General features: G+C 41.3%; 2 protein-coding genes across 2 annotated transcripts in view; one reads left to right on the top strand and one right to left on the bottom strand.

Moving 5' to 3' along the window:
• phlpp1 (PH domain and leucine rich repeat protein phosphatase 1) overlaps nt 1-12,149 on the top strand; it is a 50,707-nt gene extending 38,558 nt beyond the window's left edge. The window contains exons 5-17 of the mRNA XM_015000510.2: nt 382-528; nt 2,262-2,489; nt 2,989-3,191; nt 3,481-3,541; nt 4,608-4,703; nt 5,317-5,472; nt 6,111-6,311; nt 6,849-7,011; nt 7,120-7,250; nt 7,459-7,572; nt 8,427-8,621; nt 9,246-9,474; nt 9,556-12,149. Of these exons, the coding sequence (XP_014855996.2) occupies nt 382-528; nt 2,262-2,489; nt 2,989-3,191; nt 3,481-3,541; nt 4,608-4,703; nt 5,317-5,472; nt 6,111-6,311; nt 6,849-7,011; nt 7,120-7,250; nt 7,459-7,572; nt 8,427-8,621; nt 9,246-9,474; nt 9,556-10,875 (3,244 nt within the window). The 3' untranslated portion in view covers nt 10,876-12,149. The remainder of the gene's footprint in view (nt 1-381; nt 529-2,261; nt 2,490-2,988; nt 3,192-3,480; nt 3,542-4,607; nt 4,704-5,316; nt 5,473-6,110; nt 6,312-6,848; nt 7,012-7,119; nt 7,251-7,458; nt 7,573-8,426; nt 8,622-9,245; nt 9,475-9,555) is intronic.
• Nucleotides 12,114-19,246, bottom strand: LOC106925930 (meprin A subunit beta). The gene is made up of 14 exons (XM_015000511.2): nt 19,139-19,246; nt 18,974-18,992; nt 18,829-18,879; nt 18,682-18,725; nt 18,504-18,582; nt 17,455-17,572; nt 17,091-17,269; nt 16,315-16,533; nt 15,965-16,117; nt 14,742-14,957; nt 14,176-14,643; nt 13,906-14,085; nt 13,278-13,434; nt 12,114-12,621 (listed from the first exon to the last, which is right to left on the bottom strand). Exons 1-14 carry the CDS (start codon nt 19,211-19,213, stop codon nt 12,393-12,395), a joined length of 2,187 nt encoding a protein of 728 aa, XP_014855997.2. The 5' UTR covers nt 19,214-19,246; the 3' UTR covers nt 12,114-12,392.
• Nucleotides 19,247-19,708: the final 462 nt, after the last annotated feature.

The raw sequence follows: 19,708 nt of genomic DNA, 5'->3' as shown, positions 1-19,708 counted from the left end.
TTCACTTTAGTTTTGGTCTCCTTTCTTCCTAAGGTCTTCTATAAGGGTTATTAATATGTCATGAGGGGACACACTGAATGCCACTGGCCTCTGATGTTTAAATAAATAACACACACTCATGCTTCATTTGTTTACTCAACAAATCAACGTGAATCTTTAAAAACTACTCTGTCTTTGGGGGTGTTGAAATTCATTGTTTCTTTTTTGTTGTTTTGTTTTGTTTTGTTTTTTATTTAACTAAATATATGCAAGCTAGACTTTGCTTCAGTCCCCATCAATATATTTATGAATGCGCTATATTTGTGTTGCAATATTAATCCTTACAACGTATAAGCAAGCTTTTCAGTTTACCCTCTCCATCTCCGTTCTCTTCTCCTCCAGGTTCTCTCGTCTCCGCAGCCTCAACCTCTCCAACAACCACCTTGGTCAGTTCCCGTTGGCCATTTGTGACATCCCCACCCTGACAGAGGTCAACCTCAGCTGTAACTACATGGACTCTGTCCCCAGCTCTGTGGGGGCCATGAGCAAGTAAGCAAAAGAAGCAGTTTACACAGAAACAATGGAAAGAAAACTTTTCTTTTTTTTTTTTTTAACCAGTTTCAAAAAGCAAAAGTAATATATATTAAAGATCTAAATCTTTGGTGATGTCAGGGGCTTAATATACTTCCCAATATTTGATTTTGAAGATATTTTCTATTTTGTTTCCTTTTGGTGTTTACCTTCCTCTATCTGCTATTAGTTTCTGGAGACACACTTTTTGCAATAGTGCACCACATTTCTGTTTGTCTCTGTGCCAAATGTTTGCATAGCCAAATGTGTGAATTTTAAAAGGGTGAATAGTGACCTTACTCATGCAGTACTTTTGGTCTACTTATTTATTTATTTATGTTTGTATTGTGTTGTTTGTAATGATCTCAGCTTAACAATGGCCTGGTCAGTGGGTAATAAGCTTGGTTTGTCTGTAAACTTTGTTGAAAAATATTTTTTAATCAGCTATGAGTTGGGTTTGGACACATTTGCTGACAGATTTTATTAATCTCCTTAAGCTGCTAAACATTCATTTTTCTACACAATTCTGACAAACATAACCTGTGCAAACATTACCAGCACGTAGCTGTAGTTGTCAGCCACTTGCTGACAACGAGAGACGGTATAAAATGTTTTACGCAAGGAATCACAGCCCTGTGAATCAGTCAACTTCGGTGTCTTTTGTTGGCATTTTATGTGAAAGATCAGCACAAACAATATGTGATTAAGCAATAAAAGGAAAAACATAGATGGTTTTCAAAATTTCTCCCAAATAAAATGAAGAGAAATATAGTGTGCATTTGTTTTTCAGCTTAATTCCAATAGAACTTCTGAATATTCTCAGAAATCATCTTATTTCTCGTACTTTTATTTAAGACACCATCCCCACCATGAAAGTTGGTGTGGGGATGCAATTTTTTGAGGACACTAACTACAGGACATTCCAGGAAGAAAACCCATCAGAGGCAACATAAAACCTGAAACTGAGTGAAGGTCCACCTGCAAGTAGGACAACTGCCCTAAACAGATCAGGAGCTGAAATGGTTAAGAACATGATGCTTCCTTACATTAGACTTGCCCAGTCAAATTCCAGACCTGCATGCACCTCAGAATCGGTGGCAACATTTGAAAATTGACACTTCATTGAGTCTAACTGGGAATATACTGTTTTTACCAGGATTGGTAAATGTTTTATCTCCAAATATGCAAAGCTTGTAGAGCCACATCCTAAAAGATTTGCAATTGCGCTTTGACTCAGGAAGGCTTAAAACAAATACATGTCGTACTCGGTGGATTTCTAGTTGAAAACCGTGCATCGTTTCTCTTTAAGCTCTCAATGTTAGTCAACTCGGTGTTGTTCGTGGTCTGTCACATAAAACCCCATTAATCTAAGCTAAAGTTTGTGGTCGTAAAGACACAAAATGTGAACGAGTTCTGGGATTACATTTCAGAACACTCCTTCATATTCAGACCTCAGTTGAAGCCAAACATGCTGGTATGCAGGGTATGAACTTTTGAAGATGAGAAGGTAATCTGCAGGACGGATCTGGTATGCCTGTAAATTCCTAAAGTGACCAGCAGGGTAGCTATTCTGCTGCTGCCATCTACTGGACATTAAGTAAACTGATTATTGAGGCACAGCGTGTTACATGTTGATCTGATGTTGCTTGATAAAAATCCTGAGAAAACGTTAGATGTGTCCTTGTCAAAATCCCTGATCGTTCCTCTTTCAGTTTGCAGACGTTCCTGTTGGACGGAAACAGTTTGAGTGAGCTGCCGTGTGAGCTGGGGTCCCTGCAGAGGCTGAGCTACTTAGGCCTTTCCTTCAACCAGTTCAGCCATGTGCCCCAGGTGCTCGAACGCTTGGCCTCCATGGAGAAGCTTTGCATGGCTGGAAACAACCAGGAAACGCTCACCCTGCAGAATTTCAGACTGCTCCATGTCAAGCACATCGATCTAAGGTAAACCGCCACAGGCGGTAGCTTTTACGTTTAGAAGGGATTTTCTGAATGAACTCAGTGAACTCTGCCCAGAACAATGCATGACTTTGATTTTCCAACCATTCCTGTCTCCACTGTTATACACATTGACATGCTTTAATCCCACTAATTATGGAAACAAAAACATCAGGCGGATTCCGTCACAGAGCTGGACGGCTAAAGAGCACGAAATGAAGAAATCATTTGCCTACACATTAAGTCCCCTCTTGTCGTCTGGGGAAACGCAGAGCTGGAGTGACTTGCACTATTTCACAGTTAATGCTTCACTAAAAGTTTGTCGAAGAAATTTTGAAATCAGCTGCAGTCGTTACTCTTCTTTGGCTTTTTGTAAATCACACTCCTACTGAACAGAGGGCAACAACATCTCCTTCTGCTTGTGCAACAGAAATCCACAACTAACATGTAAACACAATTCACAGTCTGGCCCAGCTGAAGATGAACCCCTCTCCTCCTCTGTTAGGCTGAATAAGATCTCCGTCATGGTGCCAGACGAGCCGGACCTGCTGAGGCACGTGACCCATCTGGACCTGCGGGATAACCGGCTGACGGAGCTGGACGCCTCCATCTTCCCCAGGCTGGAGGTCCTCCACTGCGAGAGGAACCACATAACGTGTCTGAAGGTCAAAGGTTCCCTGCTCAAAGGCATCTACGCCTCAAACAACGGTGAGCGTGGCTCTGAATTAGTAGGTAGAGCTTTTCCTTTTGAACCACGTCCTCACTTGTTTCGATCTCAGCTGTACCCGAATCCCTTCTCTGTAGGTGTTTTCACCTGTTCTCATTCTTTCGATTTTTCTCATCAATAAAACTCTAATTGTCCCTCTCCATCATTCCCCTTCGCTCATCGTCACCCTGCAGCTCCCCCTCCCCAGCCCTCTCCTTCATTTTAGATCTTCCTGCTTTTTTATTAGGCCGTCCTTGCTGTAGGTTAATGTGTTTGGATTTCTCCCCACAGAATTACGACAGCTGGATGTAAGTCCTGTGCCCTCCAATCTCACTTACATGGATATCTCGAGGTGAGTAAAAAAAAGAAGTATTTGTGTTTTGTAAAAAAGGAACTGTAATAAAATAGTCCAATAACTGATGAATTCTGAATCTATTGGATTAACGTACACCCACTATATATTCATAACTGTCTGACCCTTCCGAAAACAAGTAGGAATAAAACAAGCTAATCCTAAGTCAAAATTTGATCTCTTATGTACCATTTGCTTATGCATGAAAACACACAGCCTTATGGCTCATGGTTACCCAGTAGACAGCTGAAGGTGTTCTGTGGTATCTGGCACCGAAATGTTAGCAGCAGATCCTTTAAGCCCTTTGAGGTGGGGCCTCCATGGATCTCACTTGATTGAATTGAGATCCCATTTTTGCTTTGTGGCATTATCCAGCTGAGGAGCCCACAGCCATCAGAGAATAACATTTCCGCTGCCTTGCTCTCTGAAACAGCATCCACTTCTTTAGCATTTTGAGCTACACTAGCTTGGCTAGCCATTACACTCTGGATGATGTCTAGCTTCCTGAACTCTTTATGTTTGGCCATTTTTTTTTTCTGCTTTCAACACATTAACTTTCAGGACACACTTCGTTTGTACTTGTAAATTATTATTACCACGATGAGGAGATGAGAGATGATGAGTGGTCATGCTTTTAAGATCACATAGCTGCACGAGAATAAAGATTATTGAAGAAGAATGTAAATGGACATTGTAAAAAAAAAAAAAACTGCTAGCCCTAACCCAATAGTGAATTGTTTTACTCTTTACAATGATGGAAACTTTTTTATTTCAGTGTTTTGACATTGACATTTGACAAAGCTCGACATTGAGACTATGTTTGATTTATAATGTATTTTAAAATTTGACAAAACCAAGTGGCCTTCAGAGAGTCGCATAATGAAGAAGAGTTTCCCCATCTGAGTATAAGGCAGCAGCACTGCCAGGACTCCATTTACCTAAATCTAAAGTGCTACATAATGCAGAAAAGGGACATTTATTCACTCTAACTTATATTCCATTTAAGTAACACAGTTTGAAAACGGCACATCATTCATCATCATCATCACCCCTTGTTCCCCACCAGGAACCACATGGAGTCCTTGCCAGACTGGCTGTGTGAAGCAAAGAAACTGGAAGTCCTGGACGTGAGCCACAACCTCATCACCGAGCTCCCGGCGAGGTGAGTCTCCCTCTCGCCGCAAACATGCCTGTAAATGTGGAGCAATGCTGCGTTATTCTCTGTGCCCTTTGTCAAGTGATGTATCTATCCCCCATAGAGCCTCATAAATCACACTGATAGCCGCTAACCTCTAGATGCTTTTCGAACCGGCTGCTTCTCTTTATGTAGCATTTTTAGAAGGTTACTTCAGATGCACCTTTTACCCTTTGCCATGCTTTGCATCAACCTTGCTCTCTTGGTTTCTCTCCTGTTCTTCTCCCTCTTTCTCTCTCTCCTTCTCTCTCTACCACTGGTCTCTGTTTTGTCTGGACATTTATTTTTTTACCCAATAAGTGTCAGGATGATGAATTTCAGTTACAGGAGCCACCAGAGGCGCTGCTACTCTCAAATTTTCTTCCTTCCTCATCCGCACATCCAGCTTTGTCCTTCACTTTCCCTTTTTACTCTCTCTTCAATAACTGCAGTCTACCTCAATTTATCTATATCTGCTTGTCTGCCCGCCGTACAGAACCTCAGCTTTCAATCCATCTCAATCATCTATGTGTCTGTTGAAATGTCTTATCCATCACATGTCAGTGCTGACCCAGCTCTCTGGATATTTCTCATGCTGCAGGTTGTTCTGCAGCAACAGTCTAAGGAAGCTGAGTGCAGGACATAACCAGCTGCAGAAGCTGCCTGAAAGAGTGGAGCGCCCTCTGCTGGAGGTTTTGGATGTTCAGCATAATCAACTGGTGGAGCTTCCCTGCAACCTGTTCCTCAAATCCAACAGGTAGCTTTAAGAATTGGCTGAAAGTGACTGTTTTTTTTTTGTTCTTCTTTTTTCTTTTTCTTTTACAATTATGCATCCTGAAGTCAAAGAGGAGCTTGAGGGAACAGGAACGTCAGGTGTACAAAGATCAAAGACAGAACTGACTGAAGAAAACATTACAAAGAGAGATTAAATCTAAAAACAGCCTGAGAGGAAAATTAGTATTTTAACAAAGCTACTCATTGGTCTGTGTGTTTTTTTTTTTTTTAATGTATAGGGTTTTCCACTCAAGGTTTATACAAATGCAAACTTGTTAAAAGCCAACTGAAGAAGAAAAAAAAAATTATGTTTCTTTTGGTTACTAGAGGAACAAGAATCAGCTTATCAGCTGACATGAGAAAACGCTTGGTTATCAGCGAGCGTACTGATAATCAATCTAGATTGCATCAATGAGACTGCATCATATTTTAACAACCTGACCAAAAACTATAGTCAATGAGTAATCTGGTTTTTCTAGTCTCCCTCAGCCCTTTGAGTTTTCATTATCTCAAAATATTCCTGAACCCCATGTGTTTCCCAGTTTAGATATTCACCTCTGTTTTTCTCTCCCTTAAATACCATGAAAATAACTGAGCACTTCTCATGTGTTTTGGGTTCAGTTTACGATGCGTAAATGCATCAGCCAACAAGCTGGAGCACCTGCCACCCTCCAGTGTGTCAGAGGAAAGCCACAGCATCCTGCAGGAGCTCTACCTGACCAATAACTGGCTGACGGACAAGTGTGTGCCGATGCTCACGGGTCACACACACCTGCGGGTTTTGCACATGGCATACAACCACCTCCAAACCTTCCCAGCCAGGTAAAGAGTTCCTTCACAGTAATTTCCCCCGTCCTGGAATAATTAAAATATTTATTTTATTGTCCTTTTTTCTTATTATTATTTTGAAGGAATGTCATCATCAGTCAGTAAAAATGAAATATTTCAGTTTTTCAAGAAATTTATGGAGGAAATCTGAACATGCATTATAAAGATGATTATAAATGTTATGGGGGGAGGGGTTATTCATAAATTAAAAATGTATAATTCCTAAATAAGTTTAGGATACATTTTTGCTTTACCTGCATCTACATCACCATCTAACAGTGTTTGCATGTGGTCCTGAAAAGTATCAAATTCAATTTGAGCATTTTCCAAGCCTGGAAACGAGTAGGGAGGATAATTTAGACAAAACTATGTACTTCTGATGAGAGATGACATTTGACTCAATGTTTGTGTTTGTAGCACAGTCGGTACACGCATGCAAGGAAAAGATCACATTATGACAGCTGACCTCACCTGTTCTTTAAATAAATTAGTTTGTGCTTCAGCTCATCTGTTTCCTTCTTTACCCTCCAGTAAAATGGCCAAGTTGGAGGAGCTGGAGGAGGTGGACCTGAGTGGAAACATGCTGAAGACTGTTCCCACCACCATCATGAACTGCAGACGGATGCACACGCTTATTGCCCACTCCAACTCCATCGAGGTCTTCCCTGAGGTCATGCAGCTGATGGAGATGAAGGCAAGGCTTCAGCAGCAGCTCGTCTTTTTGAAGTCTCTGTGGTTTTGGCGGCTCTGAACCTCCATCTGCAACATTCTGTTTTTTTTTTTTTGTTTTTTTTTTCCCCAGTGTGTGGACCTGAGCTGTAATGAGCTGAGTGAGATCACTCTCCCAGAGAATCTGCCTCCAAAACTTCAGGAGCTGGACCTCACTGGCAACCCTCGCCTCAACCTGGACCATAAAACCCTCGAGCAGCTGAAGTACGCCAACTTCATTTGAGCACATCTTTTTTTTTATTTTTCCACCAGAAGCTCTTTCTCAATTTACTCTGTTTTTCCTCGCGATATATTATTTAGTTTTCCTTTATGTTCATTATTTCTCTGCTGTTTGTTCATAATAACATATGTATTTATGTGCCTGGAGATAAGGGAATGATTTTGATCTGCTTCGTGTTTTTTTGTCTTCCAGTAACATTCGCTGTTTCCGTATTGATCCACCACCAACCTTTTCATCGAATGAGGCATCTGGGGGCCCCGCTGTGTGGAGTCATGGTTACACAGAGGCCTCAGGCGTAAAGAACAAGTGAGCTAAATTCAGTCAAGAGTGAAAAGAACAACCTCCATCGTGTTTGTGCTGCAAAGCCTCGCTAATATAACCCTTCTGAGAATTTGTGTTCGGAAAGATAACTTTAATGAAAGAAATATGGAAGCAGTGCTCTTCTAAAACATGAGCACTTGCCGCAGAATTTCTTTGTTGGGGAAAAGTAGAGCCTCAAAGCAATGTACAAATCAAATATATTCCTTTGATTACAGAAAAGGTTACTGTAGCCTGGAAACGTCTGGAATTTGGTTTCAGTATTTTCCATGTTTGGAGAATTATAGAAAAACTTTATTCCCCACCAGAACTGTCTGAATGTTCTCCATGCTTTTCTCCTTCCTCATATACTTTCTTGTCCTTCTTTCTTTCCTTTTTTTGTCCTTCCTTTTGTTTTAGTTCCCATCCCTGTGTCCTTTCTTTCTTTATTCTGTCCTCCTTGTCTTCATTTCCTTTCTTGTCATTCTTCCTTCCCCCCTTTTTTTTCGACTTCTTTCTCCTCCTTTCTTCTTTCTTTGCTTCTTTGTTCTTTTCTTTGTTTCAATGTTTGCTTTCTTGCTTCTTTCCTCCCCTGCTTCTTTTATTTCAGCTTCTTGTATTTTTGAGTTTTCATATTTAAAGTCTGCCCACTCTAGAATATCTGCTGTAAATCCAAAGGGAAGTTTGGCATTTTATATTTCTTGAATTAACATAATGGACTGAGAACTTGGAAGATTTCAAACACATCTTTGCATGAAAAATGTTTGGGAACCCTAGCAGATATTTAGATGTTCATCCAAACTGATCATAACAAGCATTACTTAATTCGTTTCCTCACAGAGCGATTGTCTGTTCCTTTTCAGACTCTGCGTTGCTGCCCTTTCAGTAAACAGTTTCTGCGGGAGTCGGGAAGCTCTGTACGGCGTGTTTGACGGAGACAGGAATGTGGAAGTGCCCTACCTGCTGCAGTGCACCATGAACGACGTCCTGGCCGAGGAAATACACAAGACAAAAAGCGAAGAGGATTACATGACCAACACCTTCCTCGTCATGCAAAGGTACGTGGCCAGCAGTAATGCTCTATGTTCTCTAAACGACTGGACGTTATTTTGCAAGCAAGTGATTTTTTTTTTTTTTTTTTTTTTTTTTTGGTGGGGGAAGAGAATTTTGGTGGTCCTTGTGAATTTTTTGCTGTTGCAAGAGAGTGGCACTAGATAAAAAAAAAATGTGGTTAAATATTGTTTTTGTGTGCTGTTAGTGATAACACTGCACAACTTAAAGTTGTGTTTTCTTGACGATCAGTACTTTGTTTTGTTTTGTTTTTCTCAGGGCTTTGACTACAGTTATGTTGGGTCTATTTCCAAAAAGAGTTTAGCAGATTTTTAAATACTTTTTTACCATCAGCTTAGTTATCGCAATAAATGCCACAAAAATAGTATGATAAACTCTTAACCACAGATCACCCGTCCTTACCATCAAGTCGTCAGAGATTATAGATGGAAAAATGAATCTGTTGACCAAACCTCTCCCATTCCCAGGGTTTTAATTTCCGGGTTTTGAATGGCATCATAATTAAGTTTGTACCCACAGACTCCCTCCTGAATACTTGCCACTTAATATCTGTTCAATAAACCGTCGTTCTCGCTCTCTTGTGTTTTTTTTCATCCTTTTTCCCCTTGAAGGAAATTGGGAACAGCCGGACAGAAACTCGGCGGCTCTGCAGCTCTGTGTCACATCCGCCACGACCCCACCGACCCCAGTGGCTGCTTCGTCCTCACAGCAGCTAATGTGGGAAAGTGCCAGGCCATCCTGTGCCGGGACGGGAAGCCCATGTCCCTGTCGCTTCTTCACAACGTGGGCCTTGAGGAGGAATACCGTAGGATCAGGCAGCACAGAGCCATCGTGACTGAGGTTCCACTAAAAAAAAAAAAAACTGAAGCTAATCTAGTTTCAAATGTTCTTTGTATTGATTTCTATCCTCCTGTCTTCCAGGACAACAAGGTGAACGGGGTGACTGACTCCACGAGGATTATGGGCTACTCCTTCCTTTACCCCTCAGTCATTCCTTGCCCCTACGTGCAGACGGTGACTCTCACCCCTCAGGATGAGTTCTTCATCCTGGGCAGCCGCGGGCTGTGGGACGCTGTGTCTCCAACGGAAGCAGTGGAGGCGGTTCGGAATGTCCCGGACGGTCTCGCTGCGGCTAAGAAGCTCTGTACCCTGGCTCAAGGCTACGGCTGTACCGACAGCCTGAGTGCAGTCGTGGTGCAGCTCAGTGTGAGTGAAGACTGCTGCTCCTGCTGCTGCTCCGACCCGCCCCAGCCTCCCCCGAGCCCCGGCCTGGGCGCCTACCCGTCGTCGTCTTCTGCCATTAAGGATCGACCCTCGGACAGCTCCCTGCCCGTTCCGCCGTCTTCCTGCAGCGAAATCAGCAGCGAGATCAGCACCAGCGAGATGAGCAGCGAGGTGGGCTCCACGGCCTCGTCCGACGAGCCCCCACAGAGCTCCTTTGTGCTGCTGCAGGATCAGCCTCACCACCCTCAGCTTCACTTGCACCATCAAGCCCAGCTGCTGTCTCTACAGCAGCAGCAGTCCCACACCACCTCCCAGTCCTGCCAGTATCTCCTCCCAGGTTCAGAGCTGGCTTCCGCTCGGAACTGCTGTGCGCTCCACCCAGCCTGCCTGGCCGGCTCCTTTCAGAGGCAGCTGTCCAGCGCCACCTTCTCCAGCGCCTTGTCCGACAACGGGCTGGACAGCGAGGACGAGGAGCCCATCGCCGGCGTCTTCTCCAACGGGAGCCGAGTGGAAGTGGAGGCAGACGTTCACTGCCTGAAAGCGGAGCTGTCGCAGTTATCGTCGTCCCAAAGCCTCGTACCCGCTTCGTCCATCCAGGAACGCACCTTGCTCAACCTTCCTCCACCGCCTCCACCCCCGTGCACCCCCGAGCCCCTGGAGGACGGGGTCGACCTGAACCTGGCAGAGGCCGAGAACGGCCTGGAGAGGGACGAGTCGTGGCAAGGCGTGGGAGTAGGAGCTGGGGACGGTGGGAAGTTTCCGGGGAAGAGGAGGGTTAACGGTTCGGTGGCGCGTCAAGAGAAGAGTCACAACCTCATCGAGGTGGCAGCCGACGCCCCGTCCAAGAAATCAGGGGGTTACTTCACAGCTCCAGCTCAGCCCGACCCGGACGACCAGTTCATCATCCCCCCTGAGCTGGAGGAAGAGGTGAAGGAGATCATGAAGCAGCATCAGCAAAAACAGCAGAAGCCAGCCGGGACGGATCAGCCCACTGATTACTACGACACCCCTCTCTAGACGGACACAGATTCATCTCCTCTACAGCACGCCGCGATTCTTCCGCTCATGCCCACGGACGGGTGGGGTTTTGCCTGGAGGCTGTAGAATGCACATGTGAAAGTGTTTCACAGCAGGCTTCTCTGCCATGCGCCGCCTCTTTGGAGGAACATGTAAGGAAGCATTCTCAGAGTGAAACAAGCAAATGAGCCCTTTAATGATCCTCAACCTCCTCAAATCGCCTGAGAGGACACAAATTCCAGAGTCCGCGCCCTTCTCACAGACCCGACGTTTATTTTTTTTGTTTGTTTGTTTTTGTTTTTCCAGTACATAATCAACACTAGTCTATTTGCAAATAGCATTAGCTTGTCACCGTACTTAATATGGATAACGATTCCATGGTTTATTTTGTTTTGTAAGAACTTAAATCAGTGTGATCACAGTGAAGTTGCTAAAAGGAACCTTTTGAAATACAGACTCATCTTTTTGTTATCAATCGACTTTTGGTGAATCATACGCCATTAATACCACACCTAACTGTTTTAGATAGGGCACTTAAAATACTGTATTTCTTCAGTAAATCACAGCTCTCGGCCTGTAAAATGACATAGAGATTTTTTTTGTAGAAAATTTCCAATACTAACTCCTAGGAGTTGCATACTCTTTATGGTGACTCAGTCACTTTTTTACTAATCTTCTCTGAGAGAAATGGTGATTCTTTTTCAATGATTGTAAATAAGAAAAATGTTGTATACTGATGCTTTTAAAAGGAACTGTATGTCGGTGAAGGCTTTTAGCTGTGGGGAGGATTTATTGTTTGCTGTTATGGAGGCGTGCCCCCTTTCTCTTACGGTGTAAACCCACAAACACAACATCGACATCACAACAGACACACACACCCACACACACACACACAAGTGTAAATGTGCAGTTGCAGGATGGAAACTAACATTCCGTACAATATTTATACACTAAGTTGCAATGGTTTGCTCCACTTTGTTGAACTGTGATGTCCTGTAGTCATCACTGTATCTACTGAACACTAATAGGTATTTGCATGCACACGCAAACAATCACATACACACACACACACACACACACACACGTACACACACGAGACATTCACATACATGGATACTCACAGGTAATTAGTCCCACCTCCCTCCTACAGTAACTGTTATCACCGGCATGACTGTGTCTAGTTCAGTAACACCAACAAGTATAGCCACACGGAAAAGAGACACTACAAAATGTTCCTGTCTTTGGTATAATAAATTTTAAATTTGTGAATATAAGCGTTGTTGTCTGAGACTTTTTTTTTTTTTGACATGTTAACAGTTTTGTGCAAAGATCACAACCTTAATAAAAGCTTCATTTAGAATATCTCCATTTACACATTAAAACTTCCTCCATCGCTTCCATGACTTTACATCAAATAAATGACCAATAGGTGGCAATCTAAGGCAACGTTAGATTTAATCCAGCTCTCCGGCAACAGCTGTAATATTTTCATTGGGAAAAAAAAGTCCAAGTTGTTGTTAGGGTCCATCATTGGCATGCACATTTTGCATGTACATGTTGCTGTCGTTGTTCGTAACCTTTTTCTTGTACTTCTTCTTCATACAGAGGACGCTGACGACTGTGATCACTAACATTGCTCCCAGCACAGACAGAGAGGAGGCCAGTGCTAGAGTGGTTTTATCCTGCGTGGAGCCTTTGTGCTGACAGACATTCCCGTAGTACCACCAGTCGTTGCCCACCACACACCTGCAGAGCAGATGAAAGGGGATAGAAATAAGAAAATCTGACCGTTGTGTTTTCAGTATCCCTACGTAGTTTCAAGGTTTCTAAGGGGTCTTAAAGAGTCATGAGTTGTTTTAAATGTAAGAATATGAATTTTTACATCCTAAAATGTCTTAAGGGCATTCTGATATTATACTGATATAAACGCATAAATTACATTATCTCATGCTGATGTTTTTTTTTACTAATTAAAAAATAAAAAAATAAATAATAATAATAATAATGGATTGGTGCCATCCATTAATTCTGTTCCTGGCTAAAATAAACTCAACATGTTGCCTTATGCTGTGACAAAATTCATTTTGCAGTATAATTTATTCATTCCAGCTTGTGAACCATCAAGTGTTCTTTCGAAACAGTTTTTTTCCCTGTTTTTGTAACCCTTTTAGGAAATTGAGACAGTTTTAAACAAATTATTTCTCATAATCCATGTAGGTCTTAAATTCATACGAGTGTTTTCAAAAGGCATTGATGAGTCTTATACCTGTCAATAACAAAATCAGAGTTTCTGAAGGAAAATAACTTATCTTCGGTATAATTTGGGTATTTCGTTGCATCATTTAAAAAAAAAAAACAGCTTAGCACTGACTGGTTATTTTTTACAGTCAAAACCTGCTCACCTGCAAGAAGGCGTCCCTTGATCCCCAACGCAGATTCCACCATTCTGACACAGCACATTTTGGCAAATATCTGAAGCATTAGTGGTTGTGGATATGGATGTGGTAGGTCTTAAGGTTGTGGGAGGCACAGGCTGGGATTGTGTCAGATGGGCCACATCTATAAACAAAGATAAGATAAATGAGCGATTATATCCTTACATTGCTTTTATATGTGCAAGGGAATGTATTTTCAGCACAGTTACAACCCTGATGGTAGCAAATAGGTTCGCAGATCAATCTTATTGTTTAAGACAGCACGCTTTGGATTGATTATATTGGTTTGATCTCTACAGGCCTATATAACCAAAAGGGGTCCCGCGCAGCTTATGACACAGAGAAAAATTATGATAGACATGGATAAACTGGGGAATAGTGATGATGGGACAGGTTCAGAAAAGCAAGCCATTCCCCATCCATTGCCCAAGAGAGCTCTTTATTGTCAGCTCCAGGAATCTGTGTTGTTCTGACGTAGATTTATTGTACGCATCAGAATGTTGTGGTGTCGATGTGTAAGTAATAGGAAGAGTGGGTGTTGGAGCATTTTCAGAGGAGCTGATGTTGAGTTTATGTAGTAATCGGTTGCATTTACCTTCCATTGTGAGTAGAAAGATGGCATCTCCTCCCTTGATAAAGTCTCTGCTCTTAGCTCTGAGGTGTGTGAGATACGCTGCAGTACCAAAACCCGGCCCTCGGAAATACTTGGACCCATCGGTATCCGTCACCTCAGTGCCAACCTTCCGTGGATCGTCCCAGAAGAAAAGTTCAGAATCTGAATCAATGTTGAAAGGTTGTGTTGAAGTTTAAACTATAAAGAGCAGCTTAGTGTATGTCACAAGATTTTTCTCTGTGAAAGCCTTACCTGTTGCCTTCATGGTTGGGTCAGTGGTGACGCTGCGCTGATTGGACATGCGCTTTTGAATGTGAGGGTGCTGATCCATCAGCATCATGGTCATCTGCTTCCACGGGCAAGGCCATGTTTGTCCGGTGTCCCCTTCCCGCGCCACGAGGTGAGCATAGGCAGACAACTGCCCAGAATAGCCCTCTTTACCACTGGGGTAAATCTGCATCTGGAAGGTGTAACCCTCCTTGGACGTGAAGGGGGGGCTAAAGATAGAGGTGTCGGTTGGGGTCGTATCCATGACATGGCTGAAGTTTTTCACCCGCCATACAAACTCGGGGCAGGTGGTCTCGGAAAGGTTAATGTCATCCAGTGAGAGTCCACCTACTGCAGGCCCCGAGGACCCCTTTGTCCCTTCAAAGACAACTCTGAACTTTTTTTTCACATCTAGACTCACATGATGCAGCTGCCACAAATCCTGAGGAGATCCTATGTGAAAATGGGGAAGAGGACTGAAATTAGAAATCACTCGATGGCTTCATTTCTCCAGCAGAACTCTGTGAGCTGCACGGCTTTGACGTAGTCACCAGTTAGTGTTGTTATAAAGCGCAGCGTTCCATTGGGATTAGCTTCATCGTACTCCCTGACGTGGATCTTCAGGGTGTCGCTGGGACCAGCGCTGTTGTAGTAGAAAAACTGCAAACACTGGTACCCTCTTTTTGGATAAACAAGCCTGCTCTCCAGCACGGCTGTGTCTCCAGTGTTGGCCGTACCAGTGCTAAAGTGCATGAAGTATCCTGATCCTAAATAGAACAAGGGCATAAAATATAAACGTCAGTCGCAATGTATTCTATTTACACTGTGGATGTGACAGTAGCAGGCTCACTTTAGCATCCTTGGTAAAGCTCTGTAAAAACCTTTTAATTTAGTACTGTGAAAAAGACAGTAGAAGAAACGCCATGTACTTATTTTAACTATTTTTTTCAAAATCTGGAAAATAGTTTATATATATATATATATATATATATATATATATATATATATATGTGTGTGTGTGTGTGGGGGGGGGTGCGTGCGTGTGTGTGTGTGTGTGTGTGTGTGGATGTCTGGTTTAAACTTTTTAAAACATTTACAAGTACAGATAGATGTGAAGGTAAAGGATGAAAAAAACTAAATTAAAAAGGAATTTTTGAAAATCATGTCGACATTCTCTTTACTTTTGTTCAATTAAAGAATGAAAAATAAAAGATTATGAAAGATGCTTTTGAAATTGAATTTAAATTAAACTCATTCCTTAAATGCTACGTTTATTTCAACAATGTCTCATATCTCGGTAACACTTTATTTGAAGGGGGTTGAATTAGCCTTCATGAATATTTATGACTGTTGTCATAAAGCGTCATTCGGTAAATTATGACACTTTTAATACAAAGTTGACATTATTCAAAATGTCTTTGTTATGACAACTTGACATTAACCAAGAAATCATTACTGATATAAATTAGTTATAAAAGTTGATTGCACTTTAAAAATTAGGTAACTTTATGTAATTAAAGGTAAAGTTTAAACAGTAATGATTTCCTGGTTAATGTCAAGTTGTCATAACAAAGACATTTTGAATAATGTCAACTTTGTATTAAAAGTGTCATAATTTACCGAATGACGCTTTATGACAACAGTCATAAATATTCATGAAGGCTTATTGATGTTCATGACATATGTTATGTCATGTTTATGAAAGTGTCATGACAGTCTTATTCAACCCCCTTCAAATAAAGTGTTACCCATATCTCTCTAAGATCTATCTCACCTGTGCATTTGCCCATGTTGGAATAGTCCGTGTCGGGCCCTCCATCGGCACTAACGACCCTCACCCAGTCGGCCTGGTCCCCATGTCCCTGGATCATCCCACAGATATTCTCACGCTCAAAATCACATGAGTCCAGAAAGGTGGAGCCTTGAGCTAGAAAAAAAAAAAAAAAAAAGTGGTAAGCACGTGTAGGAACAGTAATAAACTCAGTGTAGCGTCATTCTGTTTATCCACGTTTCAATGAGGCCCAACTGAAAAAAGGGACCTTATTATCTTCAGCTGAATGTTTCCATTACTTTTGGTTTTGCTGAGAGAAAAAAAAAAAAGCCCTGTATGGTGTTGACTCTTACTGCACTTGTAGAGGCGGTTCAACTTCAGCAGGTCACTGTCACTGAACTCCATTCGCTGTCCGATGACATCGCTGAAAGCAGGGATCTTGGTGACGATGGTGGGCTCCGAACCGTTCTGGAAAGCGGCTTTGCTGTAGTGCATCATGGAGTTGTAGTCGTAGGGCACGCCCAAAGAGCTGGAAACGGTGTCATCATATGTGTTGAAGTTGTGTTCTCTGCCTATAAAAGAATAAAAAATAAAAAACAGTCTTTTTCAACACACTTTTACAAAATTCTTAAAAAGTTTGTTTATTCATAGGTGTTTAAAGATGTTCTAGAAACTGCTGCCCTGTCTGTGGAAAATGTACTTTACTACAGTTTAAAGGAAATGATACATTAGCAAATTGATGAGCATAGGTCAATTTGTTATAAATATACTTATCGTGTATGCAATAAAAAAATCGGTGCACTAAAAGAAGCAATAAAACTTCTTTTATTGCAGCAACAAAATTCTCTTAATTTATAAATTATGAACAAGTGAAGATTATTTACTAGTTACTTGACTTGTGAAGGTAATCTGTTGCTCTGGGATTTATTTATCCATAGCACAGAAAGGACATTAACGACTACTTTTTATATATTTCATATAAGATATCGATGGAATACTGAAGTTTTTGAAACAACGTGTGAAACATTCTAAGAGGTAGTACTACTTTTGCAAGGTCCTGCATATGCAATCGTAGTCAAGATTTCACAAAAAGTATCATTTTTGTCATGAAGAGAAAACCAGTTAATACCTTCCAAGATGCGGTCCCACACGATCTGCACATAGTCATCGCGGTCTGACCTGGACTGTTCATGCCAGAAGCCCAGAGCATGAAGGAACTCATGTTCTATCGTAGCGATGCGGTCGCAGTTCGTTCCTATTGACAACCTTTGCTTCCCGACCTTGCGATTACCAACAGAGGAGAAGCAGCTTTGGGAAGGGGAGGAAAGCTTTTATGAACATCAAATAAAACCAGCAGAGCCTTATCTCAACGACTGCTTCTCGTGTGCTGAATTAGTAATGTTTTAATCCCCAAGAAAGTACAGCTTGTCTTACCATCTAAAAGGGTAAAAAATAATAATAAAAAAAAAACAAATAGGTTTTTCTTGTCTTACCCGTTTCCTTTAAAGATGGAAATGTAGTTTTCTTCCCCGCTCCATGGTTTGAAGTCAATGCAGGTCTTGAGGCGGTACTGTTCAAAGGCCTTTAGAATTACGCCTTTTGCATTGATCTCTTCAGAGGAGACAACACAAGCAAATCAGGTCTATTAAAGTTTAAATGTTCTTCATCATCAAAGGTTCATCATATGTGAACGTGTATATCTGTCGCTGCTGTTACACCTGGGTCCACCAGATCTCTGACGGTAGATGTCAGTCCGATTCTGACATCACTCACTGTCTGCACTTTTGGCTGAGGACCTTTTCATCACTATTCCTTCCTTGTACCACTTTTGAGCAGCAGGTTTGAAAATGCCCTGACTCAGTCTTCCAGCTTTTGGCTCTTTGGCCTTTATCAAACTCACATACTTGCGGTTGCCCACATCTGCTGCTCACTTTCTACCCCAATCGCCCCACCCACTGATATGATCAAAATTTTGTAAGTGTTATGTTTTTCACCTGCCATGTATAACATATTGAATAAACCATGAAAAAGTAATATTAAGATGCTCACAGAAGCATTGTCTTTATCTGTGTTTCTGTATCTGCATCCGACTATTTTTGTTTTCTTATTTATTTATTTATTTATTTATATTATTCTTTTTTTCTCAAAACCACACAGATGCCGGTGCAGGATTATGCACAAACAACTTTAAGATTGTCACCTCTCTTATGACACGTCATAATGATTGTTGATTAACTGACAGTAATCTTGGATCATCTTAAAAGCTTGGACAATAAGAAGATGGCACAACAAGTTCACAGTGTTTCATCAGTAGGGCGCCAACATGTTTTATGCACAATTATATTCTAAAACACTTAAAGTAAAATTTGCTAATAAAATGTTAACAAACAAAAAAAAATAAAGTTGCAAATATGTAACACAGGTAAAAGCTATGCACTGTTGCCAAGTCATGCTGAAATTAAATGCAAATACTGAGTAAATCTGTTTGCATTAAGTTATTTTCAGGCTACATTTTACCAAATGTTTCAACAGACACTCTTACCTAAGTCATCTTCCATGTAGTAGGGAACAGTTGTTGGCCACTTGTACTCATCCCCAATGATAGAATTCCGTGTTTGTGTCTGTAGCGGCAAGAATAAGCCAATCCCAATGGAGAGAGAAATGTGATTTTACAAATTTCACACGTGCTGATGAAAATGAAACAAAATATTAAAATCTACCTCATCAAGTACAATGTCTCCCTCTACCAGATTCAGCCCGGCCTCTGTGAGGACATAGAGGACAGATATTATTGGTTTAAAGGGTAACCAAGCGCAAACCAGGAAGAAACGGGGGATAAAGTGACACAAAATGTTGTCTCGACATACCTTCATTGATGTCAAAAATGTCAAGGTCTCGTCCACCGTCTACATCAAAGTCTGCGGAAAACAGAAATAAATAAACGCGTTGAAGACATTTGTGTTTAGCATTATGAAAGAGCGAAGTCCACAGGTTTCTAAAGGAAATGCTTACCTGATATCTTTGCAGTCGGCTACGTGATGGATAGTAAAACGTTAGAAAGTGTTGAATAACAAAGTAATTAAATATATTATGTAAAAATATATTATTAGTATATATATATTAAATATACTTTTTACATTTTAAAACCCATACCATTAAATCAAATCAATATCTTACCAAACAAAGGGTGGTAACACACAGAAGGCAAAAAATGTGAAGTACAAGAACACCGATTGGTTCTCTTCCTGCCATGTTGTACTGTCTTCATTGAGAAGTAAATAACTGGCAGTGACAGTGCAAAGTTATTGCTAAGGAGGCAGAGAATACAAAGGTGTATGTTGATGATAAAGCACACATTTCACAAGTCAATAACTGACAGAGCCATAAACAGTAAAGTTACACAACAACTCCGCTCCCCTCTGCTTTTATGCCAATCAAGCTTTACACCTTGGCAAAGTGCCTCAGAACGGCCAACAGAGTATATCTGAGCACGGCAAAAAAATATTCACACACTTGAATTTTTACATCTTGTTTTGCAGTAACCAAATACTTTAGTGCATTTGATTTGGATTCTAATTAAGCAAAGTAACATAATATATACTTGTGAAGTGAAAGAAACAGGACACATGGTGTTAAAAAAATAAATAAATAAAGATAAATCTTGTGTCTTAAAAGTATTTTGTACACTTTTAAGGATTTATGTATATTTTTAACCAGACATTCCTGCAATACTAACCCTCATAAATC

The sequence above is a fragment of the Poecilia mexicana genome, unplaced genomic scaffold, assembly GCF_051168715.1.
Source record: "Poecilia mexicana isolate PSO_F unplaced genomic scaffold, ASM5116871v1 scaffold_17, whole genome shotgun sequence".
NCBI lineage: Eukaryota > Metazoa > Chordata > Actinopteri > Cyprinodontiformes > Poeciliidae > Poecilia > Poecilia mexicana.
The sequence above is the reverse complement of the archived record's forward strand: the minus strand, read 5'-3'. Positions and strand labels throughout refer to the sequence as shown.